The sequence below is a fragment of the Morone saxatilis genome, unplaced genomic scaffold (assembly GCF_004916995.1).
Source record: "Morone saxatilis isolate NCDOM2014 unplaced genomic scaffold, NCSU_SB_2.0 Contig23, whole genome shotgun sequence".
In the NCBI taxonomy this organism is placed as follows: Eukaryota; Metazoa; Chordata; class Actinopteri; family Moronidae; genus Morone; species Morone saxatilis.
Window position 1 is genome coordinate 16,586,722 of NW_023339796.1, and position 18,569 is coordinate 16,605,290.

Sequence of the window (18,569 nt, forward strand, 5' to 3'; positions counted from 1 at the left end):
CCTGACCGTCACTTACATTCTAACTTGTCTGCCGCATGTTGAGTACTTGATTCGGCGGGATCGCTAAGTCTGTTGCAAGAGTGTTGCAGTAACGGCATTTAAGTATTAACGGCGTTACTTTTTCAGTAACGGAGTAATCTAATGAAATACTTTTTCCCATCGTTGCAACGCTGTTACCGTTACTGAGAATGTTAAAGTGCGCGTTACTTGCGTTACTACAATGTGGTTGAATGAAATGCAGCGGTGTCAGGCTTTTCTACAGCCACACATCAGCTGTTCGGGAGCGAGCAGGGTGGTGGACACCGTTGGACACCAACTGCAAACACTCGTCTGTGCAGTGCTCATTTTGTCTGTGGTGAGTGGATGTAATATATTGTTTAGCGAGTAATGCTAGGCTGGTCGCTGTCGCTAAATCGCAAACTTAATTAAAGATGATAACATACGAAATCTTTTCAACAGTATTAATTAAGCAATCAGTGTGAATTGGTTATATATACTGTGTCTAACAGCATGTCAGTTTATCGTTTAATAAAAACGTGGTTACAATATCACAATAATCACATCAGTCATTAACGTTAGCTGGAGCGACTATGTTGGTTCAAGCTTGAACCAGTTAGATTTACTAGCAGTTTATTCACGGAAAACATACTACCACCAACTCTGGATTTTTGTGTTGATGTAGTCGCTTCATGTTACTATTAGACACGTTATGTAATGAGTTGATACCCAAAATTCACTAACTGATATTGGTAACTGCTACACAGCTTCTCAATTACGTTTGGCGCGTCTGCATATAGCTCTTCCGTTACCTGTATACGTTATGTTTATCATCTTTTTAATACCATAACAATATCTTCAACGGGCGAATTTTATGCGAACCTAATTTCAAGCGTATGCTCCAGCTAGCATAGACTAGCTCGCTAACTTGAGATGTGACCAATTTGCATTTACATCCACTCACCACAGGACAAACATGAGCCCACATGCACAGTGTTAGACCGCGTATAGGATGCTGTTTGCCATGTTACACGGTGTCCAACTATGGATAGCTCGATGGCCAACGCCCTAACGCTGATATCTTTCAACAGTTACTGCTTTCTTTCATGGCAGCTCCGGCATGATGTGGGTTGGCCTGTCAGAAAGCCTGACACGTGCAATTTCATTTCAACACATTTGGTTGCGAAAATTGTTGTCTTTCGTAGCCATTTACTTATCCATACGAACCGATGTAAACGCATCGTAGCGAGCTAGCTAAAATGTACCTGGGCTCCTTTACAATATTCGTTCAGTAATCGCGGGTACCGCCGTTCTTGCCCAACGATGGGCAAGGTAATCAATCGTTTTCATTTAGGAGTTTCTCCTGCACTATGAAGAAATGGCGGCTAGATAAAAGTAAGCGTCGCGGAAGATGATATACTTAAATGCGTTACTGGCGCCGGAACATGACGTACTATGCAAAAGGTTCCGAAACCTTAGCGATCTCCGAACAAATGTAATCCCATTGACATTCTAGTTCCAATGAACAATAGGTACCGCCATAGCGAGAATCTCCCGTGCAATGAGCGAGGTCCAACCATGTTTGAGCCAGGTACCAAAAATAATCTTACCATGCTTCGTATTTGCCAGTTCTATAATATACGGATCATTCTATAAAAATACGGTGGTACCCTAAAAATATAATTGCAATATATCTACTATAGTCATAAATATTCCCAGGCCGTATGTATTAATTGAGTGTACGTGAACGTAGTAGATTCGCTCACAAACCAAAAATATTTTGGTGTCGTGGTGTTGTCTTGAGGAGCTTTATGATTTGCTGGATTATGCAAGTGTGTGGTGGTGTAGGTTTGAGCTTGTAGTATGTGTCTTCAGATAAAGATTGTCGTTTGGTGTCCCCGTAAACTGTCAAATTGCACCGTTTCTTTTTGTGTTTGTGTTTGTCGTTGTGTGCGATGATTGGTGTGTGTAGTGATGTGGTTGATCTTACATGCCAGAATTGAGCTGAGTTTTCCATGATCTGTCTATCTGTTAGGTCTCACTACACATAGTCCGGCCTTTTTGAGTACCCAAAAATGTTTAAAGTAAATTGCCTTTATAAAGTCCGTAAAATGGTAATAGGATATTAAAATGGTTTGTTAGAGTTAAAGTGAAAATCCTCGGAGTAAACAGAACAAGTAAGGACCAGACAGTGGTTGGTGTGCGGAGGCCATTACCCGCTTGACCCCTCACCCCAATGTGTTTTTGTTGTGTGTGGAGTCAGAGTCCTGCTTGAAGCATATCACCTCAGTACTGTATTCCCTCTTGTCAGGCTGTATCCTGATTCGGCTGTTTTAACTAGCGGTTATAAGGAGAGGATGTAGTCCTGACATGTTGTGTTCTCACTTGCAAGCGAAGATCACCAAACTCTGTTCAGAAATCTCTGAATTTAAAGTTCCCTTGCTTCCCAGCACACATTCTTATGTCAGAGTCCTTGTCAGAGCTGCTGTAAATCACCTTGGCACTGTATTTACCGTCATCAAACTGGCCCTCCTTGGTCTGGGAGGCTTTGTTTGGTCTGGGCCTTTTCACTGGGAGGCTGCTGAGCTCAGTTCCGTTGCCTGCTTGCCCGGCACCATTTGTGGTGCCCATTACAGCATTCCTTCCCTGTGGCCCTTTGCTGCATGTCATCCCCTTTCTCTTTCCCCCCTTTCTTGCCACTCTTCCGCTGTCACTTTCAATTAAAAGCAAGAAAAGCCCCCACAAAAAGAAAAGAAAAAAATGTGATTAATCAATTTATTTAACATGCCAGAATTCAATCCACTTTTCAGTATTATGGATAACCCCACTCGGCCAGACATGCCAAAACAATCATGATGTTGTCATCTGAATTAAATGTAGTATTTATGATGTAACAGTGTTAATGGACCAGTGTGTAACATTTAGGAGGATCTATTTTTATTTATTTTTAAATTGAATACCGTATTCATAGGTATGTTTAGTGTATAATAACCTGAAATAAGTTTAGTTTAGTATTTGTTACCTTATAATTAGCTGTTTTTATATAAAGAGGGAGCAGGTCCTAATCCACAAAGGCCGCCATGCTGAACCGCCATGTTTCTATAGTAGCCCAGAATGAACAAACCAGACAGTGGCTCTAGACAGGGCCGTTTGCGTTTCTCACGGGTTTTGCAGCCACATTAATTTGTCCTTGGAATAGGAGGGTGATGGGAGAGGGTGTAATTTCTAGCTACACTGCTAGATGCCACTAAATCTTACACACTAGTCCTTTTTAAATATGGATTTTGTAGTTGAATACTTGTGAAAGAGGAATATCTAAGAAGGCTTTAATTTTCTTTTCAGGTCATGGCAGCTGAAATGTCATGTCTGACAGGTGTTGATGAAGATGACAAAGATGCAGATCCTGAGATCAATGCCCTCACACTCCTGCAAGAGCCTGTGAGAATGGCGCAAGAATCCGCCTCTTGCACAGATTCGTTCAGCAAGCCTTCTCTGAAACAAAACAGTGTCCTAGATGTTCTGTCAAACACAGATATGTTGTCTCCGGTTGGCCTGGGAAATGGACCCTCTTCGCATCAGGCTACACAAGCCCATGAACTCAACAGCATCTCCACAGAGAAGGAGGAGGCAAAGAGCATCACCCCACTAAAAACTGTGCAGGAAATTGACACAGCAGGAATTTGGGGTTTTGACGCAGACTCACCTGAGAACTCACTAGATAATTTTAGTGGTGCTAGTGACCTTCATTGGGACCCTCACAAAGAATTTATGCAGTTTCTGTGGGACAACCATGGTGATTCCCCTGGTGAGGAGCCTAAAGAGGAAGTCCCTTCTACCAACTGCCAAAGGAGAAGGAAACGGAAAATGGACATGGTTGTAATGGTGGATCCCTCAGAAGACCTTTACCCTGATCTGAGCCACAAGTCATCTGAGGAATTGTCTGATGCTGAAGGCCAAGAAGACTCTATTCCTGTCAGAAAAGTCAGAAAGTCAAGGAAGTTCTCCAAGTCACAGTCGTCACCAACAGTGAAGGTTTCCAAGTATCCCAATGGAACAGTAAAGGCCATCAATCTTTACAATGCACCTGCAAGAAATTCACATGAGAACAGTATAAGTCACGGGCTTACACCATTAAAGAGGAGGCTTACAATAAATTCACATTCAGACGAAAGGCCATCATGTTTCCCTTGCTCAAAATGTAAGCTCATTTTCAAGAAGGAGCATCATTTGCATCGTCATATGAAGTCTCATGTTGACCCTTCGAATATTTCGCCAAAGCCTGTTATATCCCGAGAATGTGGACAGTCTTTCAGACAAAGTCGTTCACTTATTGAGCACATGTCCATCCACCAGGAAAAGCGAGAGAGACTCACTGAAGAGATTAAAGGCGTAAATGATAAGAAGAAAGAGGATAAAAACGCGAAGCTTTTCTGCCCTCAGTGCCCATTTGGAACAAACTGCCCAAACACTTTTGTTCAACATGCGAAAACACACGAGAAGGACAAGAGAAAGTATAGATGTGACAAATGTAGCTTCAGGACTCTGATTGAGAGTGACCTTAGGAGACATAACATTATGCAGCACACTGTTATTACTGTTACAAAGCAGATCCAGGATGATGAGCCTGACATCTTCTCATGTAACATTTGTTCTTATAGAGCTTTTAGCAAAAATGTTTTTAAGAATCACCTGTTGCGGCGCCATCAACAAACCTTTGAGGAATACCAAGCTGAACAGCAAATTGAGGAAAATGCACATCCATCTAAGGAGCAGCACATACCTACTTACAAAACTCATGAAGATGCAGAGTTTACATCTAAAATCTTGATAAAAAATCAGATCTCTTCTAAAAGAGCTTGTTCACCTAGTGAGTCCAATGACATTTCCGACTTGTTCAAAAATAGCAAGATTAAGAGAGGCCTCAAGTCCCAACTAACGGAATCAAAACTTGACAAATCCATTAATGTTCTTCTGTCACGACAAAGACATGGAAAGAAAACTGCAGAACAGAAGAAGGAAAGCAATAATTGCAGCACATCTGTTCAGGATTCCAAAACTGACAAAGATGGCTCTGACCAGTTGCCAGGAACATTGACTGTCAAGGTTGAAGATTCTGCTTTATCCCCAAATGGCCATGGGATTCCATCCAGTGCAGCCAAAACAGATCTTAGCAGCAGTGTACCCAAGTTGAGCGAGGATCAGTCAGCAGTCAAAAAGTCCCCGTCTAAGAGGAAGATGTCCACCCCATATCGGAACACCTCTGACCAAGACTCATGCTTCATCTTACCAAAACCTTTGCCAAGTCCCAAGAAAATAAACCAAGAAGAAATGTCGGACTATGACGAAAAAGACATTTTCCAGTTTAATGATACAGATGCCAACGCTGACCTTTTTGACAATGGTATCAAGAAAGAAAAACAAAACATAATTTATACCTATAGTAGAAGAATGTCCATGAGGGGGGCTCTGCAGGCATCTAAAAGGCTGTTTGAAAAAATAAAGACTGAAGAGCAAGAACAGAACGACCCTGAAATCAAAGAAGAATGCATAGAAACAGAAGTATTTCAAGAAACCTTGGATTCCGACCAAATACCATTGAGGGAATCCTTCACAGAAGATGTGTCAGAGTTGGAATTGGACCGCAAGAACTGTCCATACTGTCCTGCAGTCTTTGAGTCTGGTGTTGGATTGTCCAATCATGTCCGAGGGCATCTTCATAGGGTTGGACTAAGTTACAATGCACGCCATGTAGTGCCTCCTGAACAGGTGGCTTTTCAAGACAGGAGGCCACGAATTCGACGGAAGATATCGGCATTCCGGAGATTGAAAAAAGGTAGTTGCGCCCTCATTGCATGTTCTTTTATTGAAGGAAACTATCCCTTATAACAACATGGCTTTTATTCTTGTGGCTCTGGCCATCAGTTCTGTCGGTTATTAATGGACATTGAACTTACCAAGTTATTGCTGCATTCTCTTAAAGTCATCACTAAAACTGAGTCTCCTGGGACAGCTTGTTTACAACAACCTTTATGATTCCCATTGGACAGATCTCAGCTGAGATACTAGGAATAATGTTGGTGAGTTCATTGTTATCGTGACTGGTGGCCCAATGGATTGACCTGCAAAAATAAAACCCAAGTTTTAAACTGGGTTTAAACTGTAATTTCCGTTGTACTTTGATGTGACAAAGTTCAGGTTTATCATATTGTGCTTGAATTGTTCATGGTTCTGATTTTGTTGTTTGTTTGTCTTGTTTTTTTCCAGCATTGCAGCAGGATTCAGACTCTGAGACTGTGAAAAGCATTCACTCCTGTCCATTATGTGGGGACTCATTTGATAACAGGACTGGGCAGTCCAATCACATACGAGGCCACCTCAAAAAGCTCGGTAAAAGCTTTGCATCAAAGAACAAATCCCCATTATTATTACTGCGGGAGTTGATGCGTGACAAGAAGGAGTTCCAGCGGGCACTTCAAATCCTGGGAAAGAGAAGGAACCATTTCCAATATGGTGCTTCACCAAAGCTGTCCAGTGTTGATTGTTTCACACCACCGCCCATTGGAATCCCAAAAAATAATTCTGTTACAAGCGTTTGCACTGAAGCCAGACCACTGATGCCCATGTTTTCTTTAACGGAAATGGAATCTGAAAAAAGGCAATCAGAGACTAAGCTGGATGTTAAAAATTCACTCTCAGGCACAACTGCCTTGATAGGAATTCTGAAGAAGAGAAAGTGTCAGGAAGATGCCAGACTAAAGGGGTCCTCCCAGATGTCAAGAAACACATTAGCAGTTTCTTCAAACAGTGAGCAGAGTTCAGGATCAAGAGTTGCATCTTCACTGCCAAAGTCAATATCAGGTGAGTAACTTACTCATAGCCAGGCTTGGGATGTAACCGATGTAACAGTTTTACGTAATCAGGATATAAAAAATGCTGATTGTAATCTGTTACAGTTAAAGACAAAAAACCCATTTATAATAGGATTACAATAACATTTAATAAAAATGGGCTTAAAATACATTTTAAAATCTAAGAACGATATAGTACCATGCACATGTGCAATGTACACACATTACAAGACTTCACCATTCTTGTCTTGAGTGAAACCATAGCTAATCTTCCATGTTATTATCATGGCCTGTAGTGAAGAAGGCTTTCTTTGGGAGAACATTTCACCATTATTTTGTCTTTAAAGCTGAAAAGGAAACAGCATTACACCTACAGTGCAAGTTTTGCCTTCCAGATGTGAAAATGTACTTGCATATTTGGTAGGTAACCGAAAGTAATGGAAAGTATTTAAGGTATGTTACTTCAATATTGTGAAACTTGTATTAGGTTACTGTCTACATTAGACAATAAGTAATTGTACTGGATTACTTACTGCTTACTACTATTTACTAAGAATCCCATAATCCAAAAAATCTGAACAGAAACTTACTGAAGTACATGAGAATTAAGTTTTTGCATAGGACTTTAAAAGAAGTTTTACAACATTGTGAGAAAACCAAGGATTATGTAGAGTCTGACAAATACTGCAATTTGTAGGTATGATAACATACACACACAAAGTGTATTTAAATTGAATCACAACTAATAGTGGGCGTGTGTGTGTGTGTGTGTTTTTGCATTGTCAACATGTTACATATTCAACTTATCTGTGATAAACCAATATTGGTCTGTCTCCTATGATTCAGTTTTTACACAGACAGGTGTGTGTGTGTATGTGTGTGTGTGTGTGTGCGCAAGTGTGTGACTTCACATTAAGACATTAACATCTAGAGGTGTTGTTTTTAAGCAGATCTCTGAGCACTAAAGATCAGATCTTATGTGATGTAGAAGAGAGGTGTCATCAGCATAAAGGCGTAGAATGATATTGCCAGATTACCTTTAGATTATTTAGCCAAAACAACGGAGCATGTTGCACATAATAATGTAGAAGATTAACACTCTTTTGTCTTATTTTATAACCTTGATTGCATTAACAGTGTCAAAGAGCAGAATTAAACTATAAAAGCATATAGACTTTGTAAGATAAAACAGAGACAGAACATGTTCCAATACATTTCTGTGATTTTGACAGTGGGAATTTTCTGATGAAGGCTTGTTTGCTGAAATGTGACAATGAATGAAATGAAATGATAACCTGAGGCTGTAGTGAGATTTTTGTGTATTTTTGCTATCCTAATTTATAATGTAGACTTTTGTCTGTATTGTCAATTTAATAGAATTTGGTTCAGAGATGTAGCGCACTATTTCTTTACTGCTATGAACTGAAATTAAATTATATATATTATGTAATATCATTGGACATCCTAAACCATATTCAGCATCCTGTGATTTGCCTTTAAAAAAGTGAAAAGGTTGCGCATTATAAACTTGCTACACAAAAGAAAGTAAGGACCTGTTATTAGGTCCAGTTATACAACTCCTGAGGACCACTAACAAATAAGCATCACAATATTTTGTTTTCACTTATTTGTTTGTCTTTGTATTCTTTGTCTTTTTACAGAGAAAGGTGAATTCAATAGGAAGGTATGCGTCCATTGCAATGCAACTTTCCACAGTGGAGTTAGCTTGTCTAATCACCTCCGGGCATATGCAAAACGAAAAAGGACTGCCTTACTTGACGGAACCAGTAAGTGCCATCAGCAGCAGCAGCTTAAGTCAGGCACAAAAGAAAACACCCACTCCAAGAGCACAGTCTGTGGTATATATTCTCCTACAAGCAGTGGTTTAATTGATTAATTAATTTTAGCTAATTAAATCACATTTATTTATGAACACTTTGGGCCTGCATGAAGGGGTAACCATTGCTCAGCAAATTAAAACTACCAGTTTGTTGTGCAGAAGTAAGAGTTATTTTTCACTACCACAGAGACCTGACGGTAGTGGTCTCTCTCGCTTTGTTGCATATTTCAGTGAACACAATTTGCAGTATTTGGGAGGTGGGGAAACCAGTAAAGGTTCCCAACCTTGTTGCTGCACTAGCTACAAGTACTAGTTGATACTTCTTGCTCTTCAGGATATACTTAGACTGGGAAATGTGTGTTCTTTTTTGTCAGATATTGTATACTTGTGCTGCTCAACAGTAATGTGTCAAAAAAATTATATCCTAGTTACTCTAGGACAAATCACATTCCTCTTCCACCGTTACCTAATTTGCTCCATCTTATGATCCAAACTGTAGATCTGATCAGGCATGCAGGATGTAAATTCTGCCTCCCTAATTGTACCTGAGTAACCCGTTCACTGTTTCTTCTGCTGCTCACAGCAGTTTTTGAAATCCATTCACCTCCACTGTGTGGGTATGGCAGCATAAATCTCACACTGATATCTCAAAACCTTAGCAGATAAAGCCAAAACTGTCTGTGTGGCTGGATACCACAAGAGGTTGTGACGTCCAAATCATAGCTATAATTAGCATACCAGTGGTTATTTGTATCCTCCCCAAGGTAAGGATCTAGAAGGGCATCAGCAAGTGAGATATTGCAAAGATTTTAATTGTGGAGCTGGGTGGGTGCATCTGTGGGAGGAACAACCTCTTCATTGCAGAAAGCCTACTTTTCCTGCAGGCACAGATCATCACACTTATATCTTGGACCTTGTGTCTTGGCCACGCTGGATGGCTAAGGCAGATGAGACCCAAAGCCAGATTGTTCACCTCAGTGGCACATGGCCAAAACATGAGTTTGAATGAAGCAAGGGCTAATGATGTCCAGACATCCAGACTGACTGGTTCACTGAACTAACAAAATGAACATCACTAAACAACATCCAAACTTTCCAGAGCTTATCATAGGCTTTGTCCATTTTAAAATGTTAAATTAGCAAGACTGTGCTGCAATCTCAATGGTAGTTCTGTAAATGAATAAAGTCATTTCTGTCTTCCAGCATTTGACTGTAAAGCAAGGAGGCAACGCTCAAGGCCTGGCTCAAAGAAGAAAACACTGCCCTTACCACAAACTCCAGAGGAAATGTACAGACTCACCTGCAGGTAATGCTTTTATTTCTTTTATAATATGCTTATTATACTCTTTTTAAAAGGTGAATAATATTGCATCTGCTGTTCAACAGACTTTTAGCAGTGATTGTTGCCCTGAGCATCTGGATATGGACCTCTGTCAAATGTCTCTTGTAGTCCAAAAGTGGTGAAACAAGTGTGCTGCAGCGATGACGTATTTTTTGTAGGTTAATCAAAAACCAATGGGATTTTTCCATATAAACAAACTACACCACAGCTGCATGATGTCACCACCACTAAACTTCCAACTTGTAATTAAATCATGTAATTAAAAACTACAAGTTGAAAATAGTTTGCAATAGCGCTAGTATAAACACATCAAGGCTGTAAAGGCAAACTAGTGAGTAGATAAGTCAGTGTGCTGATGTTTAATGTCACCGACAACTTCTGTAGTCTAATTTAGCCACTTAAAACCCATTCAAAAATCATATTGAATTGAAGGTGGTTGCAAAAACACTAACTTCAAGTTTCTAGGTTTTAGGACTCATTCCTGCAGCACTCTGTAACAACTAAATCTAAAGAGACTGTTATAGCAAGTGGACAAGGAACAGTTTTCAGTATGAACACAGCACATGCTCATGAACTGCATTTATCATGTTCTCAAAAAACCCTAGTCTGTCAGTCTTCTTATTAGACTGATCTAACATGATGAACTAATGCCCACACACACCAAAATTAGTTTCTTGGAAAAGCTGTCCAACAAAATCTGATGTGTACTTACTCTCAAAGACCAAGACTCTACATGCGAGCAGCTCTGTGAGGCGGAACTTAGCAGTGCTAAATGCTACCGTCAGCATCTCAGTTTAGTGTTAGCATGCTAACATTTGCTAATTAGCACTAAACAAAGTATAGCTGAAGCTGTTGGAAGTGTCATTAGTTTTCCAGATATTCAATCGTAAACCCAAGTAAAAATTCAAATTAATGTCTGTACAAAATTCGATGGCATCCAATAATTACAGTCAAAGTGGTGGAAAATCTGGCAGACCCACATTTCAATCTGTAGACATGATGATAGCATGGCTCAAAACCAGTGTGTCAAATATTCAGTCTCCTCTTCTCTTCACAGGTTCTGTGACCTCGTCTTCCAGGGTCCCTTGTCGGTGCAGGAGGACTGGATTAAACATTTACAGAGACACATTATGAACACTAGTGTCCCTCACACTGGGCTAGGCATGGTAGAGGTCACCTCGCTGCCAACGACCCTCAAGACTGACCAAGACAGCTCTCCGACAGCCACACATGCTGCCTCATGAAGCCAATGGGGACCTTTTTAGATTTCACTAGACTGTATGTGTATGTACATTGGATGTTCTTTCACTTTTTTTTAGTCAATGAAATACTGGCCAAAAGTACAATATTGCTTGACATTTGGACGGATTAAAAAATTAATTATTTTTGGTATTGTTACCTTTTTGTTTTTACATGGTCCATGTTTTGGAATCTAATTCAAAATGGACAGACTGTTTTTTCTTGTTTTATGCAGTAATGTAGTGTGGAATCCATTTCTAATGAAGACAACTTTTACCTCAGATTTCTCATGGTTTGAGTCCGTTTTTGTCAAAATTTGGGAGCACCTCTCTTCTGTATCAATATTCACATTTCCAAAATACATAGAATCATGTTTATTTTGTATTGCAACATGTTCAAATCCAAGCCCACAGTCTCTGTTTTCAGGCCAGAGTTAGTGAGATAAATATTTTGAATGAAAGTGGCGGCACCTGAAAGATCACGACAAACAACTCCAAGAATCACAAGTGGAAAAGTGAGCGACTATACGAGAACAAAAAGAAAAATGTCCAGAAACTTGTTATGCATAGAAAGTGTTTTATAGTATTTCAGCAGTGTTTCTAATACAAATACAAAATTAAAACTGAAGGTGGTTAAGAAAAAAAAAAAAACCTAACAAGCACAGCCAGTGCTGACAATGCCCTTCATACATGTCACCTATATTTAATGTTTAAATATACTGTTTTGAAATAATTTAATTTTAAATGTACTATATCACAGATACAATGCTTAAAACATTTGTGTTGTTCTAAATAAAAAAACAAAGAAAACAAGTTGACTTTTTCAATTATTTTTGCACACAAATCACTGAATCTGTAAATGTAAAAACAAACAAACTGTATGTTCTTAAAGTGATTGATGACCTGGGAGTACTGTAGCTAATGTTAATATGGACAAAATGGGATATGATGAACCATATATGAACAAAGATACAAGAAAACCAATATTGACTCAAGATGGCTCCATTAATTCAGGCAAATTAACAGTATGTTAGCAAAATGCTGTACGAGTGGTGCCACAGCATTTATGTGTAGTTGTGATTTGAGTGGTTTTAAGTCCATAGTTCTTCATCTGAAGCGAACGCCATCTCAGTGTAAACAGTATTTTGGAGACTTTTGATGATTTCCGTCATTCAAATGGGCTGCCACCCTGGAAGAAAAGGAGGAGTCTTATAGCTGCATTGTTGTTGATCTTGTAGAGCTCCATTAATATTTACAGTAATTACTAGTAGCCTTGTAGGCTGCTATTTGCTAGTGCTACTAATAAGATAGACAAATGCATTCATTGAGTTAATCCATACAAAATGTTTTACTTTAATACATTTTTGGTAGATTTGGAAAGAGTTGTTTGCTGTCCCCTGTATTCAATGCAATAACCACATAGAATAGGGGAAGAAATGCAATCTCACCTTACTTAAGATGTACCGTGTTACTTTAACCTGTTATAATGTTGTTTTACTGTTTCACTTCATACAAGTCTGTTCCTCGTGAGACACGAGCACAAATGTTTGATGTTTGCTTTCCTTATCCACACAACAAAACAATTTGTGTTGAAAATGTTGACAGTAGTGAATTACTTCTTCACGTTCACACTATAAATCTGTTGGTACTTACACTCGCGCTTGGTGACATATAAGAAGTATCCGTTAAGAAGATGTGTTAATGCTGCATGTGACTGGCCATTGGCTACAAACCCCACCTCCCCCATTTGGAATAGATTTTTATTTGCATTAGTAAACAGAGCCAAATGATTAGAGCCTGACCAATATATTGATAATGGCCTGTCGCAGACATGTCAGTATTGTATTGGTGTATATGTCCTCCAATATGAGCCGATATGAAAACCGTACCAGTAATCAGTGAATTTTTCCCCTCTAAAATCGGTTTCATATCGACCTAAGAGAAGAAGTTAATTATGTAATTCTTGAAATATTAGAGGGGACCAAATAAGGTGCCCAAATTATTCATTCAATGGAATGTTTATTAATAAAGTTCCTCCCTGTGTTTTTTCTTTCTGTTCTTATAAACACGTTTTCCATGATGCCATTAGATGTGTTTGAATACTTTTGAAATGTTCACTCTTGCAAAATACCTGCAGGAAGTGTTCAAACTGAGGTTTCAGCTCCTTCATCATGGTTTCTGCTTTGTTGAGGCAAGTATGTCTCTGCCGCACTTCAAACTCCTTCAGGAAATCAATCATTCAATCATCATCAACACTTGAGCTTATTCCATCTAGGGCCAGTTGTTACATTTACAAATACTGACAACTGAGATCTAATTACCAAAATCCAATGATTAATGTTATACTACTCTACAGCAGTGTTACCTTTGTGTTGGAGAGGTGTTCCTGAGAGGTAATGTGAGTCTGCACTGAGGATGCAGATGTGAATAAGTAGACGTTGCAAGCTGCACAGTGGAACATTTCAATCTTTGTCATGTGGTCATTTTCCTGCAGAGCTGACAAAACAAAGGTCAGACTGTATTACTGTAGTAAGACAGTGGATGTCTGTTACAGTTGTTGACAATTTAAAATTATTTACCTTGAAGTACACTATCCTCTATGGCTCGGCTGAATTGACGACTTTTATACAACATGACTTCCTATAAAAATGAAAATGTCTGTCACCATCCAGACAGACCAACGAGCCAACATTTGTTTCTATGATTTATTAAAGGTTGAAAAAAGGGATTCAACCCAGAAACTGTCAATAGGATGTACAGTATTTAACCAGACTATGTATTATCTTACCTGTAGAAACGCTATAGCCAGATCGTCGTAATTATTCTCCTGTTGGATGTGCTCCAGGGTGTCCCAGTGAGTCTTGCTCTCCAAGTGATCCTGCAGCTCCTGACCATTGGCTAGCTCAACATCACAAAGGTCACAGGTGATGGGGCTCCTAAAAAAAAAAAAAAAGACATTAATGCAGACCTACCAACGGTCCTGAATTTTACTCAGCTATCAAAATGAATGAATGTTATATGAATATGCAGCATCTTTAAACAATTAGACATCCGTATCCTTGGTTCTTACTTGTCCATTATTATATTTTTGCTCCTGTTTCTCGTCACGTCTGTGGAAGGTGTGATTTCATCAAGTCCTGAAAGACATTATACACAGAATTATTATAACATACACACACACACACACACACACACACACACACACACACAAAAGTACTGCTTTACTCACTCAAAAAATAGTCAAGATGCCGATTTAAAATGTTTCCAATGTATCCATGCAATCATGTTTCCTATATTTATTTTTCATATTTATTTGAAATAGTGGGACAAAAACAGCAAGCTGCTTCATTTACTTCATTAAAAAAAGCCAACTTACCCCTTTCCACATACCCCAACTGATGTTGATAGTCCCGCTGTAACCTGGGAGGAGATAATCTAACAGTAGTGGTCATCTACAGAGGAGAGAAATGGCTCCAATTGTTACCATGTATCACAATGTCATCACTGCACATACAAAGGAAACAGTGACAGTTTAATTAAAGTCTAAGTACAACAAACAGATCCTGTATCCTGTTTAAAGTTACAACTCAAGCTTGAATATACGCACACAACTTCAGAAAAACAAACATGACAACTGTCATACTTTCAGTCTTATTGATGATACCTCTCTCCTGTATTCTGAGATGGTTATCCTCTCCTCCCCGTTGGTCCTCTGTCCTCCATAAGGTGCAGAAAACCGCTGGTTGGAGGAGCCGTGAATAAGTCTGTCAGGGCTGCAGACCCTGTGGTCCAGAGGTCTACTCATGGAGCCATAACCCGGTGGGTCAAGTGATTCAGCGTCTGGGCTATAAGCCCGTCGATCAGGCAGTCTATGACCTGGACTGAGACCTCGACTCTCAGTGGGTCTAGTTTCATGGCTGAAGTCATGCCTGTTGAGGGGTAGGCTCTCTGGCTCAGAGTAGGGTATGTCCCAGTGGCTTGTGTTGTGGCAGCCCCTACTTGGAGACAAACGCTGGCGTTCTAGGTTGTTATCCTGATCGGGTGGGGAACGGTTGTGATCTTGGCGCTGTGGTATCTCGTGCTCAGAGTCTGACGATGCAGGATCGTAAGGATTATAAAGCTCGACCCTGAGAGCAACGGAAGTGGGATTAGTGTGTTACATGCAGTTTACTATTAGACAGGTCATCTGTTAGGACATGATACCATTAACCACTGAATGTTGATACACACTATAAATGTGCTAGCACGCTACATGAACTGTTCTGGAATGAGATAAAACTAATTAGAGGCTTTAACATTTAGTGAAATGTGTCTATTTGTTTAATCACTCACTGCCTCACAAGGTCCACCCGGAATTATACATAATGAGGTCACCTTCAGACGGCCTATATTTCAACATAATAAGTCACCACAAGACAAAGTTAAAGAGGGACATCCTGGATCTTGACTATGGGATTACCTTTCTGGACTGCTGGTGCTCCTGTCCTGAGAGTTGTCATCTTGATCTCCTACTGGTTTGAATGAAGACCTCCATTTAGGAGCAGAAGAGTGCACTGTATATTACAAAGGTTAACAGAATAACAACGAAGACCATTTATATGGAAATACGGGACGCATTCAGATCTGTAATCTACAGTTACATCTATTAACAATGACCTGAACCAAGTTGTGTTTGGTTGATTTCTGTTGACTAAGACAATAATCAACACAATAATCCACCATTATGACCCAATAAAGGGACCCAGAGACAACAGCAGAGATGGTTTCCATTGATTTCTGTATAGTATTAAAGTCAGCAGACTCATGAAACTCACCTCAGTTATGAAGATGAAATCTGCACCGTTGATGCATGTTAATGCAGTTTTAGTGTATTTGGTAAAGACTGCACTCAAACAATAATGTCACTTTGACAAAAGAGAATACACACTGGGCAATCTAGTGGTGCAAACCATGAACTCCAATGTCCCTGGTTTGAGTCCAGATGGGGAAATTCTTTGCATGTCACTCCCATCTCTCTCTTCCTGTTAAGTCTCTAATAACAAAAATATGGAAAAGAAATAACAGACTTGCTTTGAATTACTGTCTGCAACTGATTGATTTTAAGGTTCTTCTTATTGTTTTAAACAGCTCCACAATGGAGGATAGTGGGTACAGGAAATTGTGCCTTTGTGTTGACAGCTCCAAAGCTTTGGAAACCCAAATGCTGCTCTCCTACTGACAAACCTCAAGGGGTGCATGCTTTCAGTAGCCTTTGGTCGCTCTATTAATACTCTTGTTAATGTGCCTATTACTACCATTTTGGTGTAATTTTGCTGTGTACTTTAATCTTTACAGCACTTTGAATAAACTTGACTTGCAAAAAGGCTTTCACATCATACAGAAATGAATAAAATCAGGGAATGCCTTCCACAGTAAACAAAATGCAGCAGCATTTGTGGTGATGTTTAAGTAATTTGAAGTAAAAGATATCAAACCACTGGTATGGCAGTATGTGGGAATGTTGTGTGCTTCAATGTGTTCACCTCTGCGGCCCGGCGGGGTCTTAGCAGATATGTCAGATGACCTGATGTTTGAGTTGTCTGCTGGTTTCACTGAGATGTGTTTCATAGCTTCTCTGAAGTCTTCAGGTATTCTGTTTATCACAAAAACAAAAAATGGGCGCAATGCGACAAAGCAAGTAAATACAACACTATGTGATGAGCATGGAAGTAGCAGGGCAAAGTGTTTTACCAATGCTCACAAATCAAGCAACCAAACTTAGCTATTTCTGCTACTAGCTGTAGCTAGTATACACAGCTAACGTTACATAGCTGCACAGTTCATTACTAATAATGTTTGAGTTAGCGGTCAGTCTAATGACATAAACCAACATTAAAACAGTGTCAGAAACCTTTCCGACAGCCACTTTTCTCGACGTTGTTGAAACTTTCTCACATAAATAATCGTTGAACAGACATTAGCTTCATGCAGAGACCACACCGGCTCTGAGCGGACGGTACCTGCCGGGCTGCGGGGGTCTGAACCCGGCGGCTGCTCCTCGGAGGGCCGCTGGAGGGCTGAACGGAACATTATTCTGTCGGTTCATTGTTTGGTTGTTTTACAGAGCAGGGGAGGTAGCCTGTGTGAGGAGTGAAGCTGGTTCACCGACACAGAGCTGGTTCACAGATACTGACAGCCCCCCGACAGAGGGCAGCACACTGCTACACATGATGGATGCTGCTTCTGTACTCTGGATAATCCACCTGAATGGACAGAGGTTTCCAAGTGTCAATTAAATGCCATTGATAGGGGTGTCAGATGGATTTATTCACATTGGATATGCTTTTGTAGTTAGTAACTGAAGTGTCAGAGTTAAATTAATAGCTGCATACTACAGGCAGGGTTGGATGAACCTGTCAATGGGGCACAATTAGCTGCTGGGCCTATAATAAACCCAATTTACCTGATTCTTCCTTTGTGCACTGTTTGCAGTTTTTCTATACTGAACATGCACTATGCATTTCTTCGACACTGACACTGAGAGCCTTAAGTTTATGTAATACAGCAGGACCCTTAGTAGTGTGTAGCAAACCAGTTGACCCATATAAACCATGAGATTTACCCAGATGAAGGCTGGTTTGTTAAATGTAGTAATTGCAAAGGGTCCTGCTTTATTACCTAAATTGCCAACCTGTGTGAAAATGTTAAGCCTGCACAGCACCACCCTAGTGGGTTAATCTGCCCAAGTGTAACAGAAAAGTTACATTAATCCTGATTTTGCTGACACTAAACTTAGTAAATAATATAGTGTCACACATGCTCAGTTATACTATAGTACGGTGTATAGTGACTTCACAGTGGGCAACATGTGCACCCTTCTGTTGAAATCAGTGAAAAAACAATAGTCCTTATGTAAAGGTGAATTCGTCTAAATAAAGTGAAGGAATGTAAACAGACAGTTTGTGCTGACGCCTTTAAAACCAGGATAGGATATCTCAAGGACATTTACATCATGATGGAAATTCTCAGAAAAGCGAAGTTACTGCAAGGCCATCAATTAGACTGCTGAACAGAAGGTCACATACATGCATAACACATATGACCTCTATGAGACGGTCAAGATCTACACAGTGAACCGATTGTTCAACCCTCAACAGGACTCACTGGCTCAATAACAATGTTACTGGTCTACATCATGTTCCCTGTAAAAGCCTACCCATGTCCTGGAAAACTCAATGGCCTGATGGGAATTAAAATGTTGGCAGAAATATCTTCTGTAGGATCATATGGATGGATGAACAGAAGACATCCATCTTTATCATATT

The 18,569-nt window shown here is 39.8% G+C and overlaps 2 protein-coding genes across 4 annotated transcripts in view; one reads left to right on the forward strand and one right to left on the reverse strand.

Annotated features, from left to right (window-relative positions):
- The window catches only part of znf644a (zinc finger protein 644a), a 13,839-nt gene extending 1,764 nt beyond the window's left edge, over positions 1-12,075 (forward strand). For both annotated transcript variants that reach the window (XM_035670709.1, XM_035670708.1), the window contains exons 2-6: positions 3,340-5,830; positions 6,262-6,855; positions 8,507-8,632; positions 9,889-9,991; positions 11,085-12,075. In XM_035670709.1, the coding sequence (XP_035526602.1) occupies positions 3,343-5,830; positions 6,262-6,855; positions 8,507-8,632; positions 9,889-9,991; positions 11,085-11,271 (3,498 nt within the window). In that variant the 5' untranslated portion in view covers positions 3,340-3,342 and the 3' untranslated portion in view covers positions 11,272-12,075. The remainder of the gene's footprint in view (positions 1-3,339; positions 5,831-6,261; positions 6,856-8,506; positions 8,633-9,888; positions 9,992-11,084) is intronic.
- On the reverse strand, positions 12,055-17,479 carry LOC118334681. 2 transcript variants are annotated; one of them, XM_035670711.1, is made up of 11 exons: positions 17,265-17,479; positions 16,788-16,897; positions 15,725-15,773; positions 14,930-15,392; positions 14,642-14,717; positions 14,336-14,402; positions 14,054-14,201; positions 13,845-13,905; positions 13,631-13,761; positions 13,397-13,486; positions 12,055-12,454 (listed from the first exon to the last, which is right to left on the reverse strand). In XM_035670711.1, exons 1-11 carry the CDS (start codon positions 17,348-17,350, stop codon positions 12,434-12,436), a joined length of 1,302 nt encoding a protein of 433 aa, XP_035526604.1. In that variant the 5' UTR covers positions 17,351-17,479; the 3' UTR covers positions 12,055-12,433. The 2 variants fall into 2 exon arrangements, with proteins under 2 accessions (XP_035526604.1, XP_035526603.1); XM_035670710.1 differs by having other exon boundaries at positions 15,725-15,818.
- Between the last annotated feature and the right edge of the window lie 1,090 nt (positions 17,480-18,569).